Here is a 12878-nt window from a genome sequence, read left to right on the forward strand (position 1 = left end):
TATGTAGAAAAGCCCCATTTTCTTTTTATTTAAATATCCTAAATATATCACGAAGGAACATACACTGCACTTTAATGGTAAAAAGATAACAAGTTTATAACATCTTATAAAAACTACCATTTAAAAGTGATCTTGTTCATTTGATATTCCCCTCCCCCAATAGCAAAATAAGTATATTAAAAAAAAAAAAAAAAAGAGGGTGGAGAGGAAGGTAAAGGGATTGTTAAGAATAAATGCCCCAGGGCCACAGCAGAGGCAAAGAGCATCTGGGGAGAGGGTTACAAGTTGTGGCAGACTCCATGCCTCATTTAACCCTCCACTGTCAAGCCATGGGGCACAATCAGTAGCTAGTGATGACAAGAGGCTGTTAGGGGTGGACGGAAGAGACATGGGGTGCTGGGAAGGGCAGGGCTGGCCACCCAAGAACTGGCCTACTCTTTCCCAGGTCCCAATTTCCACCTCCTGGTCTCGGAGAGCCTGCCCTGTCTCCCTTGCCCTTCACTCCAAATACACCTGAGGCATCTTTCCAGTGCTAAACCCCACCCCAGCAAAGGAGGGCGGGCGTTGGGCCCAGGAGCCGCTGCAGCGGTCTTAGTCTGTGGTTTCCCTGGGGTATAAGGGGGCTCCTGGGCCCTCTGGGCGCTAAGTCACTCCTTTCACCTCTTTGCTCCTCTCTCCTCACACATCAACAGCCCCAGAACATCAGCACGTGGACAACTGAACTAACCACCTGCTCCTGAGTTTCCCCCACACCTGATCCTTGGCAGGGGCAGTTCTGGGATGGCCCTTTGCACAGATGCTCAGAAGTTCCCCCTCTCCCACTCATCCAGGCAGGAAGCTGTGGCCTGCAGGGGGCCAGGGCACATTCTGCCCTAAACACACACTCACACACATAAGGGCATAGGTCACTCATGTGAGTCTCTCCACACACACCCCTACCCTAAACAGATTAGCTGCAAGTGGCAGGGAGAGAGGCCTCCCATTTTCAAAAGCACTCTTGGGAGGGCAGAGTTTTCTAAATGCATCCTCCTTCCCAGAATATATTCCCAGAGGTGCATGAGAGACAAATTCCAGCCCCAGCAGAGCCCTTTAACAGGAAAGGGGCTGGCTCCCACGCAGAAAGATGCTCTGCTTGCAGGGACCACAGGGCAGATCCAAGGACGGAGGCCTAGGGTCTGGAACACCTGAAGTGGGAGCGCCAGCACACAGCTGGAAGAGCACAGGCGGCAAACACACTCCCAGCATCTCCCCCAAGGCTCTTGATGCCCTCAGGGAACGTCTAAAGGGTGCCACACCTCTTCCTCTTCCCTGAAATCCTCACCCCTCAGAGGTATGGAGGACCCCCCACCATCTCCTCGAGAACAGGTAACAGCCAGGAGTCTGCTGCTATTCCCTACATTTCCTGGGAAATGGAATCACACTTCCCGGAGGTTGCCATTTCAGAACCCCACTGACGGCTTGGTTAGGTTCACCCAGTCTCCATGATTATTCACCCCCACAGGTCAGAGCAGGCCACAGTGGGGTCAACCAAACCCCAAAACCTCCCATAGGACCCTTTCCTTAGCAGGAAGAGAGAGGGTTTTTTATTTCACTTTAAAAAATTCATGTTCACGAGCCCTGGCTTGGGTTAGAAACGCCCTAACCACCAGCCTGCTCAATCAATCTAAAAAAACCCTCCAAAACAAAGCCCTCCAGTCCCCTTAACTGAGTTCCCCAGCTCCTGCTGGGACCTCAAGCACCCGTCGGGCTGGGGTGGGGGGTGGGGCTGTTTTATGCTCATCCTCCCCTAAGCTGAGGGCCAGAGGAGGGTCTGGCTCAATAATATGCCATCTCCAAGCATACAAACACAAACACTCACATACCACACACACACACACACACCCCTGATCACTTTTTTAGGGGTGGATAGGGTAGTGGTGTTGGAGCAGAGAGGAGCAAAGAATATCGTTAAGAACAAAACCTATGTTAGGTTTCTTCCTCAGTCCTTTCTCTGCAGCAGCACCCCCCCCCGCCCCCACCCCCCACTCCCGTTCTTTGTTAGGTAGGGATGGCCATCAAGAAGGAAGCCAAGATCTTGTTCTTTGGGACTGCAGGCCAGACCCCTATTTCCTCTACCTGAATACAGTGATAGGACTTAGGCAGGGAGAACAGCTCCTCCTGCTCAACAGTCATCTCAGGGGACACCAAATTCCTTTGTTTCTTCAACTGTTGTTACTCAACTTGGGATTAGTCTTGGGTTGTTCCTAAGAGGGCACAGGGAGAGAGAGCCCACTCTGACATCCATGACTCCCTGTCAACACCTCTGTCTGGCTTAGGAGTCAATGGCAGCGAGGTAGCCACAAACTATCTCCAAGATCAACTGCCCAAAGAGAGAAGGAAAGGGCTTCATGGGCCACTCTCAGCCAAGTTTCCTCCCAAAGGCACTTGAGCTGACCCCATTAAGTGCCAGTGTGGCATGGGCCATCACCACACCCACAGGCACAACTCTTGCTCTTCCTTGGAGGAGATGAGGCACTTGGCCACTCGGCTTGGATCCGGCCCTTGTCTGCTCCTCCCTGTTCTTCCTTTTGTCCCTACAGTGTATGAGGCCAAAGTGAGCTCAGCTGCCGTCCCTGATCCTATTCTCCTTCAAACAGAAGGTGAGGTGCAGGGCTGTGGAACATTGAGGATCAACTGCAACTAAAAACTCCATTTTGGGGGAGGGCTGGACCAGCCATAGTCCCTGCTTTGGACCAGGACTCTATGCCTCCAGATTACCTGTACCCACAGTGCACCTGCTGAAATTGCTTTTGGATAAACAAAAACAAGAACAGAACAGATAGACAAATCCCTCTCCCCAATCTTTGCCATTTCAGCTGCCAGCTGGAGTCCAAGGTTGTGAGAGCCACACTTCAGTCTTGGTCCTGTACCTTGAGTCCCCCCCATGACCTGAGCCAAGGGTCCAGGGACTAGCTTCCCTACCCAGGAATGCTGGAGGAACTCCCCTGAGATCCTCCTAGTCTCAGATTATTTACAGAGCTCAGGCTCTGGGGCCGCTGTCCCCGGAAGCACTCTTCTGGTCTCCTGGGTCCACTCCTCCAGGAGGGGGACAGGTACAGACGGGGTGGTGGTGGGACCATCAGACCAGAGGGGATGCGCTCTTCGGTAGATTCTTCTGATCACTCCCACCACCCAGGGCCCCTTGCGCCTATAGAGAAAACTGCCCGTCGGAAGTCTTGGACTGGCACCCTTGGCACATCCGTTTGTGTCTGAGTAATCGATCTGTCCGAGAAAAACACTGAGAAGAAAGGGAGGGTTAAGTGCCTGAGAGGAGAAACTCAACTGCCTGCGGGCTACATGTCTTCCCTACACAGGAGGCACACATCGTCCCATTCTACATCCTCTCGGCATGTACCCAGGTGGCATGAGTACACAGTGGTTAGGAACTCGAGCTCTGGAGCCTGAGTCCTGGCTCTATTACAGAGCAGCTGTGTGACCTTAGCCAAGTTAGCTGACAGCCCTGAATCTGTACACTCTTCTGTAAAATGGGGCTAAAAGTGCCTCCTCACAGAGTGGCTGCTTTATTTATCACGTATTTATGGAGCATCTACCTCAAGGCAGGTCCAGTTCTTGGGGCTGGGGAAAGAGTGGAGAACTAGGGGGACAAAGCCTCTGTCTCATGGAGCTTTCATCTAGTATTTTGAAGACTCAATGCAAGAGTGTGGAGCACAGCTGGAGACCCAGCAGAGCCTCCAGAACGTGTTAGCTATCAGCATTTCTCATCTCTTGTTCTTGTCTTGTTTTGGTCCTGGCTCTTATATTCTCATCGGATCAGATACTGACCCCCAGGGCGGAGATTATATCTCTTCCTCTAAAGTACACCAGCTCTTAAGTTCAACTGAATCCCAGCTCTGCCCTTGATCTGCTGTGTCCCTGAGAAACTTACTTCTCTGAATCTCAATTTCCCCATATGTGAAGTGAACACAACACAGCTACCTTATGGAGTTAATGTGAGGATTACATGAAATCATCTATGTCAAGTATGCTCTCACAGTACCTGGCACAAAGTACTTAAGAAATGCTATTATTTTTATTGTTACAATTGTTCTAATGGCCCCTCTCCATGATTAGCTGCATAAGGCCAGAGAGATACACCTTACCCTGAGGCACTAACTCTATCATGCCCAGGAACGCCAGGTGGCCCCTTGTCAAGCAGCGAGTGGGGGCTGGCCCTGGTTCTCGGGGAAGGAAGGGTTTGTGTGTGGGGGTGGATGGCAGATGTGTGCTTACCTGATGACACCGTTCACACTGGTAGGGCTTTTCGCCACTGTGCACACGCTTGTGGCGCTCCAGGTGGTACTTCTGGATGAAGCGCATATCACATATATCACATTCAAACGGCTTCTCACCTGGCCCAGGTGGAGACAGAAGTTAATGTCAGGAGGTATACATGGCAGAGACCTCATTCCAGGTACTTCCCCAGAAATTTTAACTTGGAGCAATGTGTAGACACCTAATGCGGAAGGGTCCCCAAAGCTGCTGGTCTCAGTGACACCAGATACAGAGCCACGCAATCTCTCTACCTCATTCACGTACCTTCTTTCTCTATTTCTAATACTTACTCTTTAAAATAAACCCAACGAGAACTACACACAATACAAACCATAGACTATTCTCCCCCTTTGAATAGGAGCAAGAGACTTACCGGTATGAATAAGGATGTGCCTCTTGAGGTGGTAACTGCTCCTAAAGGCTCCAAAGCAGTGTTCACAAACAAAATTTTTGGGAATCTTTACTTGAAAAGAGCCATTTTGTTCCACTACCACCACCTGGGGGCAAGAATCAGGCACATCATGAGGCTGTCCCTCTGCCCCCTTCTTGCCCCCATTCTGCTCTGGGTCTGCTTCCAGCTGCAAGACAAAGTAACCTCTCCGACGCCGTCCTCTCCCCTAACCCTCAGAGTTAAGAGACCCTCTGGGGAAGAAGGCGGGGTGGGTGAGCTGTCTGCCTTGTCAAACCCAACACTCTGAATGTGACTTCAGAGGGAGTTGGCCTGCCCCTCTGCCACAGGACCTCATGCTCCCCCCAAGCCTCTTTCCCTTACCAAGGATGTTCTAGAGAGGGCAGAGACTGACTACCAAAGTGGTCCCTGGCTATGAGGGACCAAAACATCTAGGGAAAGCTCCAGGTTGAGCCATAGGGGAAGAAAAGGGAGGATTACTCCATTACCAAACTGTACCAATTTGGGGATTACCCCATTACCTGCCTTTTTAACAGTCTTTTTTGAATGGGAGGCCTCCGCCAAGCTGTCATCATCTTTGCGGCTCCTGGACTTATCGCTGTCTTTTCGGTGGCCCTTTGAATACAAATTAAATCTAAACTCACAGTCCGTCTCAGAACACAAGACAGGAGAAATGCTGCTTTCAGACAGTTGATAAATGAGAGTAAACCACCTGCCCCAAAGGCTCAGAAAAAGTACTCCTCCGTGTCCTCTCAAGTACTCTGGTCTGAAGGGGTTGTAGGTACAGAGAAGACCCTCCTTAGCTCTCTGACACACCCACGTTCATTCAGTCCCCAGCTGGATCCCTTTCCCCACTTCTCTAAACAGAAACACTGAGGAATCAAAGCTTGGCATCTCCTGGCAGAGAGCTTGGGCATCCCGACCCCCAGGTGCCGCCATGGACTCAAGCGCTGTACCTGACTCGAGCACCTCAGCACATCAGGGCTACCTGCCCGCTCTCCATTCTCGGCCTGCTTGCTGGCAATCTGGCTCAGCATCATCTTCTTGCTGGCTGCAGTGGGAACCAAACTCACACCTGCTAGGCCTTCACAAGCCAGGAGACTTGCCTAAGTTGAAAGGAGATGAGGTGTCAGGTCACCTGGCAGGGCAGGGCAGGGCAAAAACAGACTGCCATCCCCTATAGAACTACCTTTCACACCCAGCTACAGACAAACTGCTTCTCTCTAGGGAGGGTCCTCATCACTGCAAAACCGTGCTTCCTTCAAGAGTCCTCCCGAACTCATCTCACCAGGAACTAGTTACTTATTTTGTTGTCCATCAGCATTTGATATAGATCAAGTGAATAATCAAGTTATTATTAACACTCTTGTCATTAACATTGTGCTAGATGTGTGCGTGTCTACATTATACTTTGAAGTATTTCTAGGCCTTGTGAGTAGGCATAAGGATCTGTCCTGCTGACCCCATGAAATGGGAGATTTCTAGGGAAACTTATTCCTTCTTCTCTCAATAGCACTTAGCTTTGACAGAGCCCACTTCTGATTGGCAGACCTCACCTGTGGCAACTACATGTTCTATCAAGTCCCTCCAAACGTTTATCAGTAAAATTGGGTCATTTCTCCCTTTAGATTTTAAATTTCCTGAGTGGTGTCAATTATAACATATAAAAATTAAACCACTTGGAAGGATTTTGGACTTTATTTATATGTGTGCATAGCGATATTTAATTTCACATTCCCTGCTCTATACATAGTTTAAAAATTACTTAAGCAAGGGATGTTCAAGAAAATTTTCTCTTTTCATTACTACATTCTTCAAACTGACTTGGTTTAGCCAGCACTAGGGAATAAACTTTTCTTATTGAAGAAACACTTCTAAGAAATAGTTGGGGGGCCAGCCCAGTGGCACAGCAGTCAAGTGTGTGCGCTCTGCTTCAGCGGCCCGGGGTTTGCAGGTTCAGATCCTGGGCGCGCACTGATGCACTGCTTGTCAAGCCATGCTGTGGTGGCGTCCCATATGAAGTACAGGAAGATGGGCATGGATGTTAGCCCAGGGCCAATCTTCCTCAGCAAAATGAGGAGGATTGGCAACAGATGTTAGCTCAGGGCTAATCTTCCTCACCAAAAAAAAAAGAAAAAAAGAAAAAAAAATAGTTGGTCAGCAAACTTCCACAAGTGATTTATAAAGAAATTCCTTTTAGATGATCAGTATACCTCGGATCCCTTCTCTCCCCTTCAAAGACTCTAGAGTGAAAGGTCTAGAGGTACAAAAAACTTAGCTCTGCTATTTGCACTGTATAGTCTTGGGCAAATTACTCCACCTCTTTAAGCCTCAGTTTCCTTAAATGCAAAATGCTTATCATAGTATCTATCCGATTCACAGGGTTGATGAGACTTTAAGATGTAAAATGCTTAACAACATCCAGTACAAAGTCAGTGATTAGTGAAAGGCAGTCTTCTCAGAACAAGAGTGAAGACGATGCTGTGAAGTGGGCTGCAAACAAACAAAGGAAGAAGAAACTGAAGGGCTCCTACTCTGCATGGAAAGGAGGAAGCTGTGCATGCAGCTGGAAGAAAGCCAATTATATTATCATCAGGCTACCATCCTGGTGAGACTGGTAGGGGAGGGTCCCTGGAAGAAAGCTGAGAGAAACGCTGGGGATGCGAGCACACAGCTTTTCTATCCAGACAACTACAATAGTCTCTCTGGCCCCCACAATGACCATTACCTTCTAAATACACTGATCTGACATCACTCCACTGCTTAACATTCTTCAGAGAGTTCCCATTCCCTATAAAGTCTAATTCCTTAGCAAGGTATAAAAGGTCCTTGGGTTACACTTGGCTTACTTCTCCAGGAAACAACTCCCTCATCCTAACTTTTCCATCCATCACTATCTATCCTATCCCCCTCACCAGCTCCCATCTGAATCCTTTGCTAACTAGCAAACCACCCGCAGCACTCCTAACCTCATCACATTCTCCCTGCCTCTAAGCCTCTGCCCATGCATTTCTCCTTGTCTGAATGCCTTGTTCTGCTTGTTTATCTAGCAAAACCCCGTGCATCCTTCAAGCTTCATCTTCTTTTCTCATCCAGGCAGGGGTGTCGTTCTCCCCTCTGTAGTGTACATACCTCTTATTGCACATTCCTTCAATCAATGGATTCACTGAGTCTCTACTATTAGCCAGCCACTATGCAAGGTGCGAATACAAACATAAATAATAGACTGTGTCTCATCTCCCCCCACCCCAACTAGCCTGGAAGCTTGCTGGGGCCAGGGATGATCTTATTCATCTTGGTATCCCCAGCACAATGCCTTGCATGTAACAGGAGCTCAATAAATTCCTCTTGAAAAAAACAAACGAAGCATTCACCAGACTGTTCACTCCCTCATGCCCCTCAGCGCCTAATGTACCCAGTATAAACTAAGTACATGTTGCTTTGCAAATGTCCCATCAGTGCCTGTAATGCAGTACAGCCTACCTCCTTCATTTGACTGGAAGCTCCCTGAAGGCAGGGGCTGTGGCCTGTCTCCTTTCCTTCCTCTAGATCTCCCCCTGGTGCTTAATACAGAGCTTGGCTCACTGGGTTGGTCAATATGTTGACTAAGGCAGCATTCAAGAGAGAAACTGCAAACGCGCTTCCCAGTGATCTTGAAGGAGGAGGACTCTAGAGCTTTTTACCTGAGCCATGCTGATTTCTCACTTAATGCAACCCAAAAGTTCACGAGTTTCTTGATCCACCTTTAAGACACTGTTGTCTGAAGAACTGTCACCAAATCACTGTAACAACTCCTTCGTGTCCCCTCAGTCCTGCTGCCATATTGAACTGCCTTTGTCTTCAAATAGAACTTAGTGTCCTCCAAAGGGAAGATAGATGTTCCAAGAATCCCTGGACTCTGCCTGGCTCCTGCCTACTGTCTGAAGAAAAAGAGTCTGCCAGTCTTGGTTTTCCAACAGAATTCTCTCGATGAAGTTCACGATCTGTTTCAGCAACCTGAAACCAGAAAAGGAGATGGGGCTGTTAGGCACAACATCCTCAGGACACACAACCTGTAGAAAGCCGAATTTGCTTTTTCTTTCTGGCCGGGCGCCCTCTTTGAAGCTCAGAAAAAGGACATTAGTCAAGAAGAGTTTTCTTTCTAGGTCAAGAGAAGAAACTGGTCTCCAGGTCAAGGAGGGGCGGCCAACAGGAGCAAAAGTAACTGGGGCCTCTTATGGAGGAACTGCAACAGACAACTGCTAGGATTTGCCAGCAGGAAATGGAAGAAGGGGGCGGAGGCCCTTCGGGGCTTTTGCGCCGAGTGGGCCGGCCCGCGAAGCTCGCACTCCAGTGAGGCGGCTGGAACTGGGGTGGAGAAAAACTCAGGGGCTGGCGCCTGGGGAGCGGGCAGAAACCAGACAGGCAGTGCGCGCCCAGGCGGACCCACACGTGCGCGTTCTCCGAATCCGCCCAAAGGTAAGGAAACTCGCTGCGGAGCTGGAAGGCAGACCGGCGAAACCCGGCGCTGCGCGTTCCCTCCCTCCCTCCAGCCTGCCCTCCAGCCTGCCTTCCTGCCTGCCTGCCTGCCAGCCAGCCGCTGCGCCCGCCGCGCGAACCCACAGGAGAGCCCGAGAGCGCCGAGGAGCGCGCGAGGTGCGTGCTCGCGCCCGTGTCCCCTCCAAGCAAGCCCCCCTCTCCCGGGCCGGGGACGCGGGCGCACTGCCGGACGCGCGGGCGGGGGGCGGTGCGCGCGCGTCCCTGCCCTCCCGGCGAGCCCCCTCCCTTCGCCACGCGCCCCTCCTCCCTTCCCCTCCCCCTTCCCGCGCGGCGCCCCACGGCCTGCGAGCTGCACAAGCGCTGCCGTCTGCCCGCACGACGCTGCGCGCCCTGGGGCGTGCCCCTACCTGCCAGGCGCGGCCTCCTGCTGTCGCGCCCGCCGCGGCGCCTCCTCCAGGCCCCAGCACCCCGTGCCAACCCCGTGGCCGTCGCTACCCCCGCCGGGACCGAGGCAAGTTTACAAACACCAACCCGGGGCCCGTTTCCCCGGAAGCACTTTCCCTCCCCCTCGTCCTCTTCGCCCAGCAGCAATATCCACTTCCGGGCTCGGGAGCCTGGACGGGCGGGGGCAGTCAGAAAGGGGGTGAGGCTGGGGACGCACAGAGGGGATGCAGCTGGTGAGTGGGCGGTGTCGGCGAGCGGGAGGACGGGAAGGGGGCGGACTGGCGGTGCGGCGCGTGCGCCGTGGTGCGGGCGCGCCCCTGCGGCCATCTTGACTGAGGGCAGGAACGAAGGCCCTCAGACGATTGTGCCCTGGGTGCTGGTTGAGAGGTTTTGCTGGGTGAGCTAGTTTAGACTCTTTGAAAAAGCGCCATCATTCTCCCTTCCTCGCGGACGTTCTCCCTGTCGCTTCTGATCCTCGAGCCCCAAATAGAGCCAAAATTGTTCTTACCTGGCCTTTTCACGGAACTCGGCCGAGGGCGTCTACCTGAGCTTTCCATCAGGCCCAGATCTGCAGGTTCTGGGGCCGCCCAGTCAGCTGGGAGAGGAGTTAACTTTTTTGCACACTCCGGCTGTGTACACTCAACCACAGTCTGAAAATGGGTGTCCCAACCGCGGTCCGCGACCCTGAAGTCAGTCTGGTTACCTTATGCCGCTTCCCTCTTTATTCCAGATCGTCCAGCGTGTAACACTGGCCTCCTGGCCTGGAAAAAGCATAGGCCTCCCCTGCGTAGGAGACTGTGGTCTCCTTGCAGACTTGACGACGCAGGGTGACCCCTGGACCCGGCTGCATTAGGAAAATGGAAACTTGAGCCTTTTCTGCAAATTCTGCTCCCAACTTTAGCTATTGGGGAGGGGTCCTGCTAAAGATGAACTATGCCAAGTGCACTTGATGGAAGGAAATGTGGATTCCGTTAGGTCCCAGCTTCTGCTGTAGATGCTGTCAGATTGTGAGTTTAGGAGAATTAATGGGGATACCAAAAGAAAAAAATCTTTATTTATGAAAGAAGACAAGAATTTCCAGCCGCGCTTTGTACATAGGTTTCATTTCCCTGAGCTCTCCATGTTTTGAGCCATTGTCATTGTGCTTTTAGGATCATGATAAAATGGAGAGAGAGAGAGAGAAAGTAAGTGATCAGAAATGTCTTTAATTTTTAAAAAATTAGCTCATACCTATTTTAACAAATCCACACAACACAAAAGAATAAAAGGCAAAAAATGTTTAGTTTCCCCCTCTACTATCCCATGCTCCTGAAGGCAGTCACTTTTTTCACTTTGGTATATATACCTCCAGGCTTTTGTGTATGTTCATACACAAATATTTCTTTTTCATCCAGAACACACTTATTGAGCACCTACAATGCACCAGCACCCCGTGCCAACCTAACAGTGTATCTTAGACATCTTCTAAGTCAGTTCATATTTTTGAAGTCGTTGCAGAGTATTCCAACTTAATGTTTGTACTTTGATTTGTCTAGACCTATCCCGATGGACACTTAGGTTAGATTCAGGTTTTTTTGTTTTGTAAACGATGCCATAATGAACATCCTTATATAATTATCCTTTTGCATCTACAGATAGATTTGTAGATAGGATCTGTGCATTTTAAATTTTTAATAGATTTTGTGAAATTGAATTTCAAAAGTTTATACCAGTTTGCATGCTTACTCAGAACCATGTGTGAATGTCCACATTTTCTACAACCTTGGCAATACTGGACACTATGAATTTTTTATACAGTTGTGAGTTTGATAGGTGAAAAATAGTAATTTCCATGTTTTAATTTGCATGTTATTAATAGTGAGGGTGCACATCTCTTGTTGCTTTTTGACCATTTAATTGTTTTTGTAAGCTGCCTGTTCATATTTTTTGCCTGTTAAGGAAAAAAGTAGATCATTTGTCTATTTCTTATTGTTAGAAGTCTTCTCTGTTATGTTAACTTTTTATTTGTCATATACATTTAAAATATTTTCTGTTAGTTTTTCATTTATCTTTCAGCTTTTGTAGAGCAAAAGTGATGCTTTATGGGAAAATATTTCTATCAAAGATAAGAACAAGACAAGAATGTTTACCATCAAAACTTATCCTACTAGAGCTCCTGGTCACCCAAAAGTCTCATTATTATATGATATGTTTATTTATAGAGAGAATCAATTGTCAGAATACTAAAACTAATGAGTTCAACAACATGGTCAGATGTAAGATTACAAAACAAACAAACAAACAAAAATTGTAGAGCCAGCCCTGACGGCCTAGTGGTTAAAGTTTGACTCTCACCGCTTTAGTGGCCTGGGTTTGCTTCCCCGTCGTGGAACCACATCACCTGTCAGTCAGTTGCCATGCTGTGGTGGCAGCTCACATAGAAGAACTGGAACGACATACAACTAGCATATACAACCATGTACTGGGGCTTTGGTGAGGAAAAAAACCAAAATTTGTATAAATAAAATATGAGAACAATAACCAACCATAAAAATGTCATAGAATAAATAATCTCATTCACAATAAAAGAATTACATTTCTAGAAATAAACTTAACAGGAAATCGCAAGTCATATATTAAGAAAATCAGACTATTTTAGTGAAAGACAAAAAGGGCTTGGTTAAATGGAGAGTTTTGCCATGTCCGTGAGTAGGAAGACTTAATATTGTAGAGACATAAGTTTTTGCTATAGGTTAAGTGAAATTCTAATCAAAACAAGACTTTGCATGGAGCTTAAGCTGATTTTAAAATTTACATGGAAAGGAATAATTGCAAGGAGAGCAAAAACCATTCTGGCAAACATTGAGTGGGTAAAATAAGGAGCTGGGAAAAATAAAGCCATGAGTTATCTTTAACCACTTTAATGGTGTCTTTCTTTACCCAGAATTTTTAAAGTTTTATGTAGTCAAATCTACCTGTGGCTTTTGGATTTTTGTGACATGCTACCTCAAGATTATAAAAATGCTTCTCTGTATTTCCTTCTGGTATTCTTATAGTTGTATATTTTCAGTTTATGTTTTTATCTCAGCTACAGTTTACTTTTGTGTATGGTGAGAGGTAGTGAGAAATGCCAGACTTAAAAGAGACCCGTAATGTAGTGGGAGCGATACTAGCCTAGAAGTCAGAAAATCAGCAATCTAGGCTTGCTCCCATGTCACTTTGGAATCTTGGATAAATTAATTCACTCTCTGGCCCA

General features: G+C 48.4%; 2 protein-coding genes across 9 annotated transcripts in view; one reads left to right on the plus strand and one right to left on the minus strand.

Moving 5' to 3' along the window:
• On the minus strand, nt 1-10173 carry ZNF740 (zinc finger protein 740). Of its 3 annotated transcripts, none has more exons than XM_087442342.1 (7): nt 10152-10173; nt 8404-8716; nt 5677-5826; nt 5246-5335; nt 4685-4808; nt 4270-4388; nt 1-3277 (listed from the first exon to the last, which is right to left on the minus strand). In XM_087442342.1, exons 2-7 carry the CDS (start codon nt 8410-8412, stop codon nt 3188-3190), a joined length of 582 nt encoding a protein of 193 aa, XP_087298468.1. In that variant the 5' UTR covers nt 8413-8716; nt 10152-10173; the 3' UTR covers nt 1-3187. The 3 variants fall into 3 exon arrangements, with proteins under 3 accessions (XP_087298468.1, XP_004429154.1, XP_014641999.1); XM_004429097.3 differs by lacking the exon at nt 10152-10173 and adding an exon at nt 9607-9746; XM_014786513.2 differs by lacking the exons at nt 8404-8716; nt 10152-10173 and adding an exon at nt 8204-8397.
• CSAD (cysteine sulfinic acid decarboxylase) overlaps nt 9062-12878 on the plus strand; it is a 26366-nt gene continuing 22549 nt past the window's right edge. For 4 of the 6 annotated variants that reach the window (XM_087442337.1, XM_087442336.1, XM_087442338.1 and 1 more), the window contains exon 1: nt 9580-9710. The gene's annotated coding sequence lies outside the window, so the exon portion shown is untranslated. Of the gene's footprint in view, nt 9179-9292; nt 9356-9579; nt 9711-12878 lie in introns of those variants that run through there. The other 2 variants (XM_087442340.1, XM_087442334.1) reach the window with 2 other exon arrangements.

Source organism: Ceratotherium simum, chromosome 17 (assembly GCF_057802395.1).
Source record: "Ceratotherium simum simum isolate JZ-2026a chromosome 17, ASM5780239v1, whole genome shotgun sequence".
Taxonomy (NCBI): Eukaryota; Metazoa; Chordata; class Mammalia; order Perissodactyla; family Rhinocerotidae; genus Ceratotherium; species Ceratotherium simum.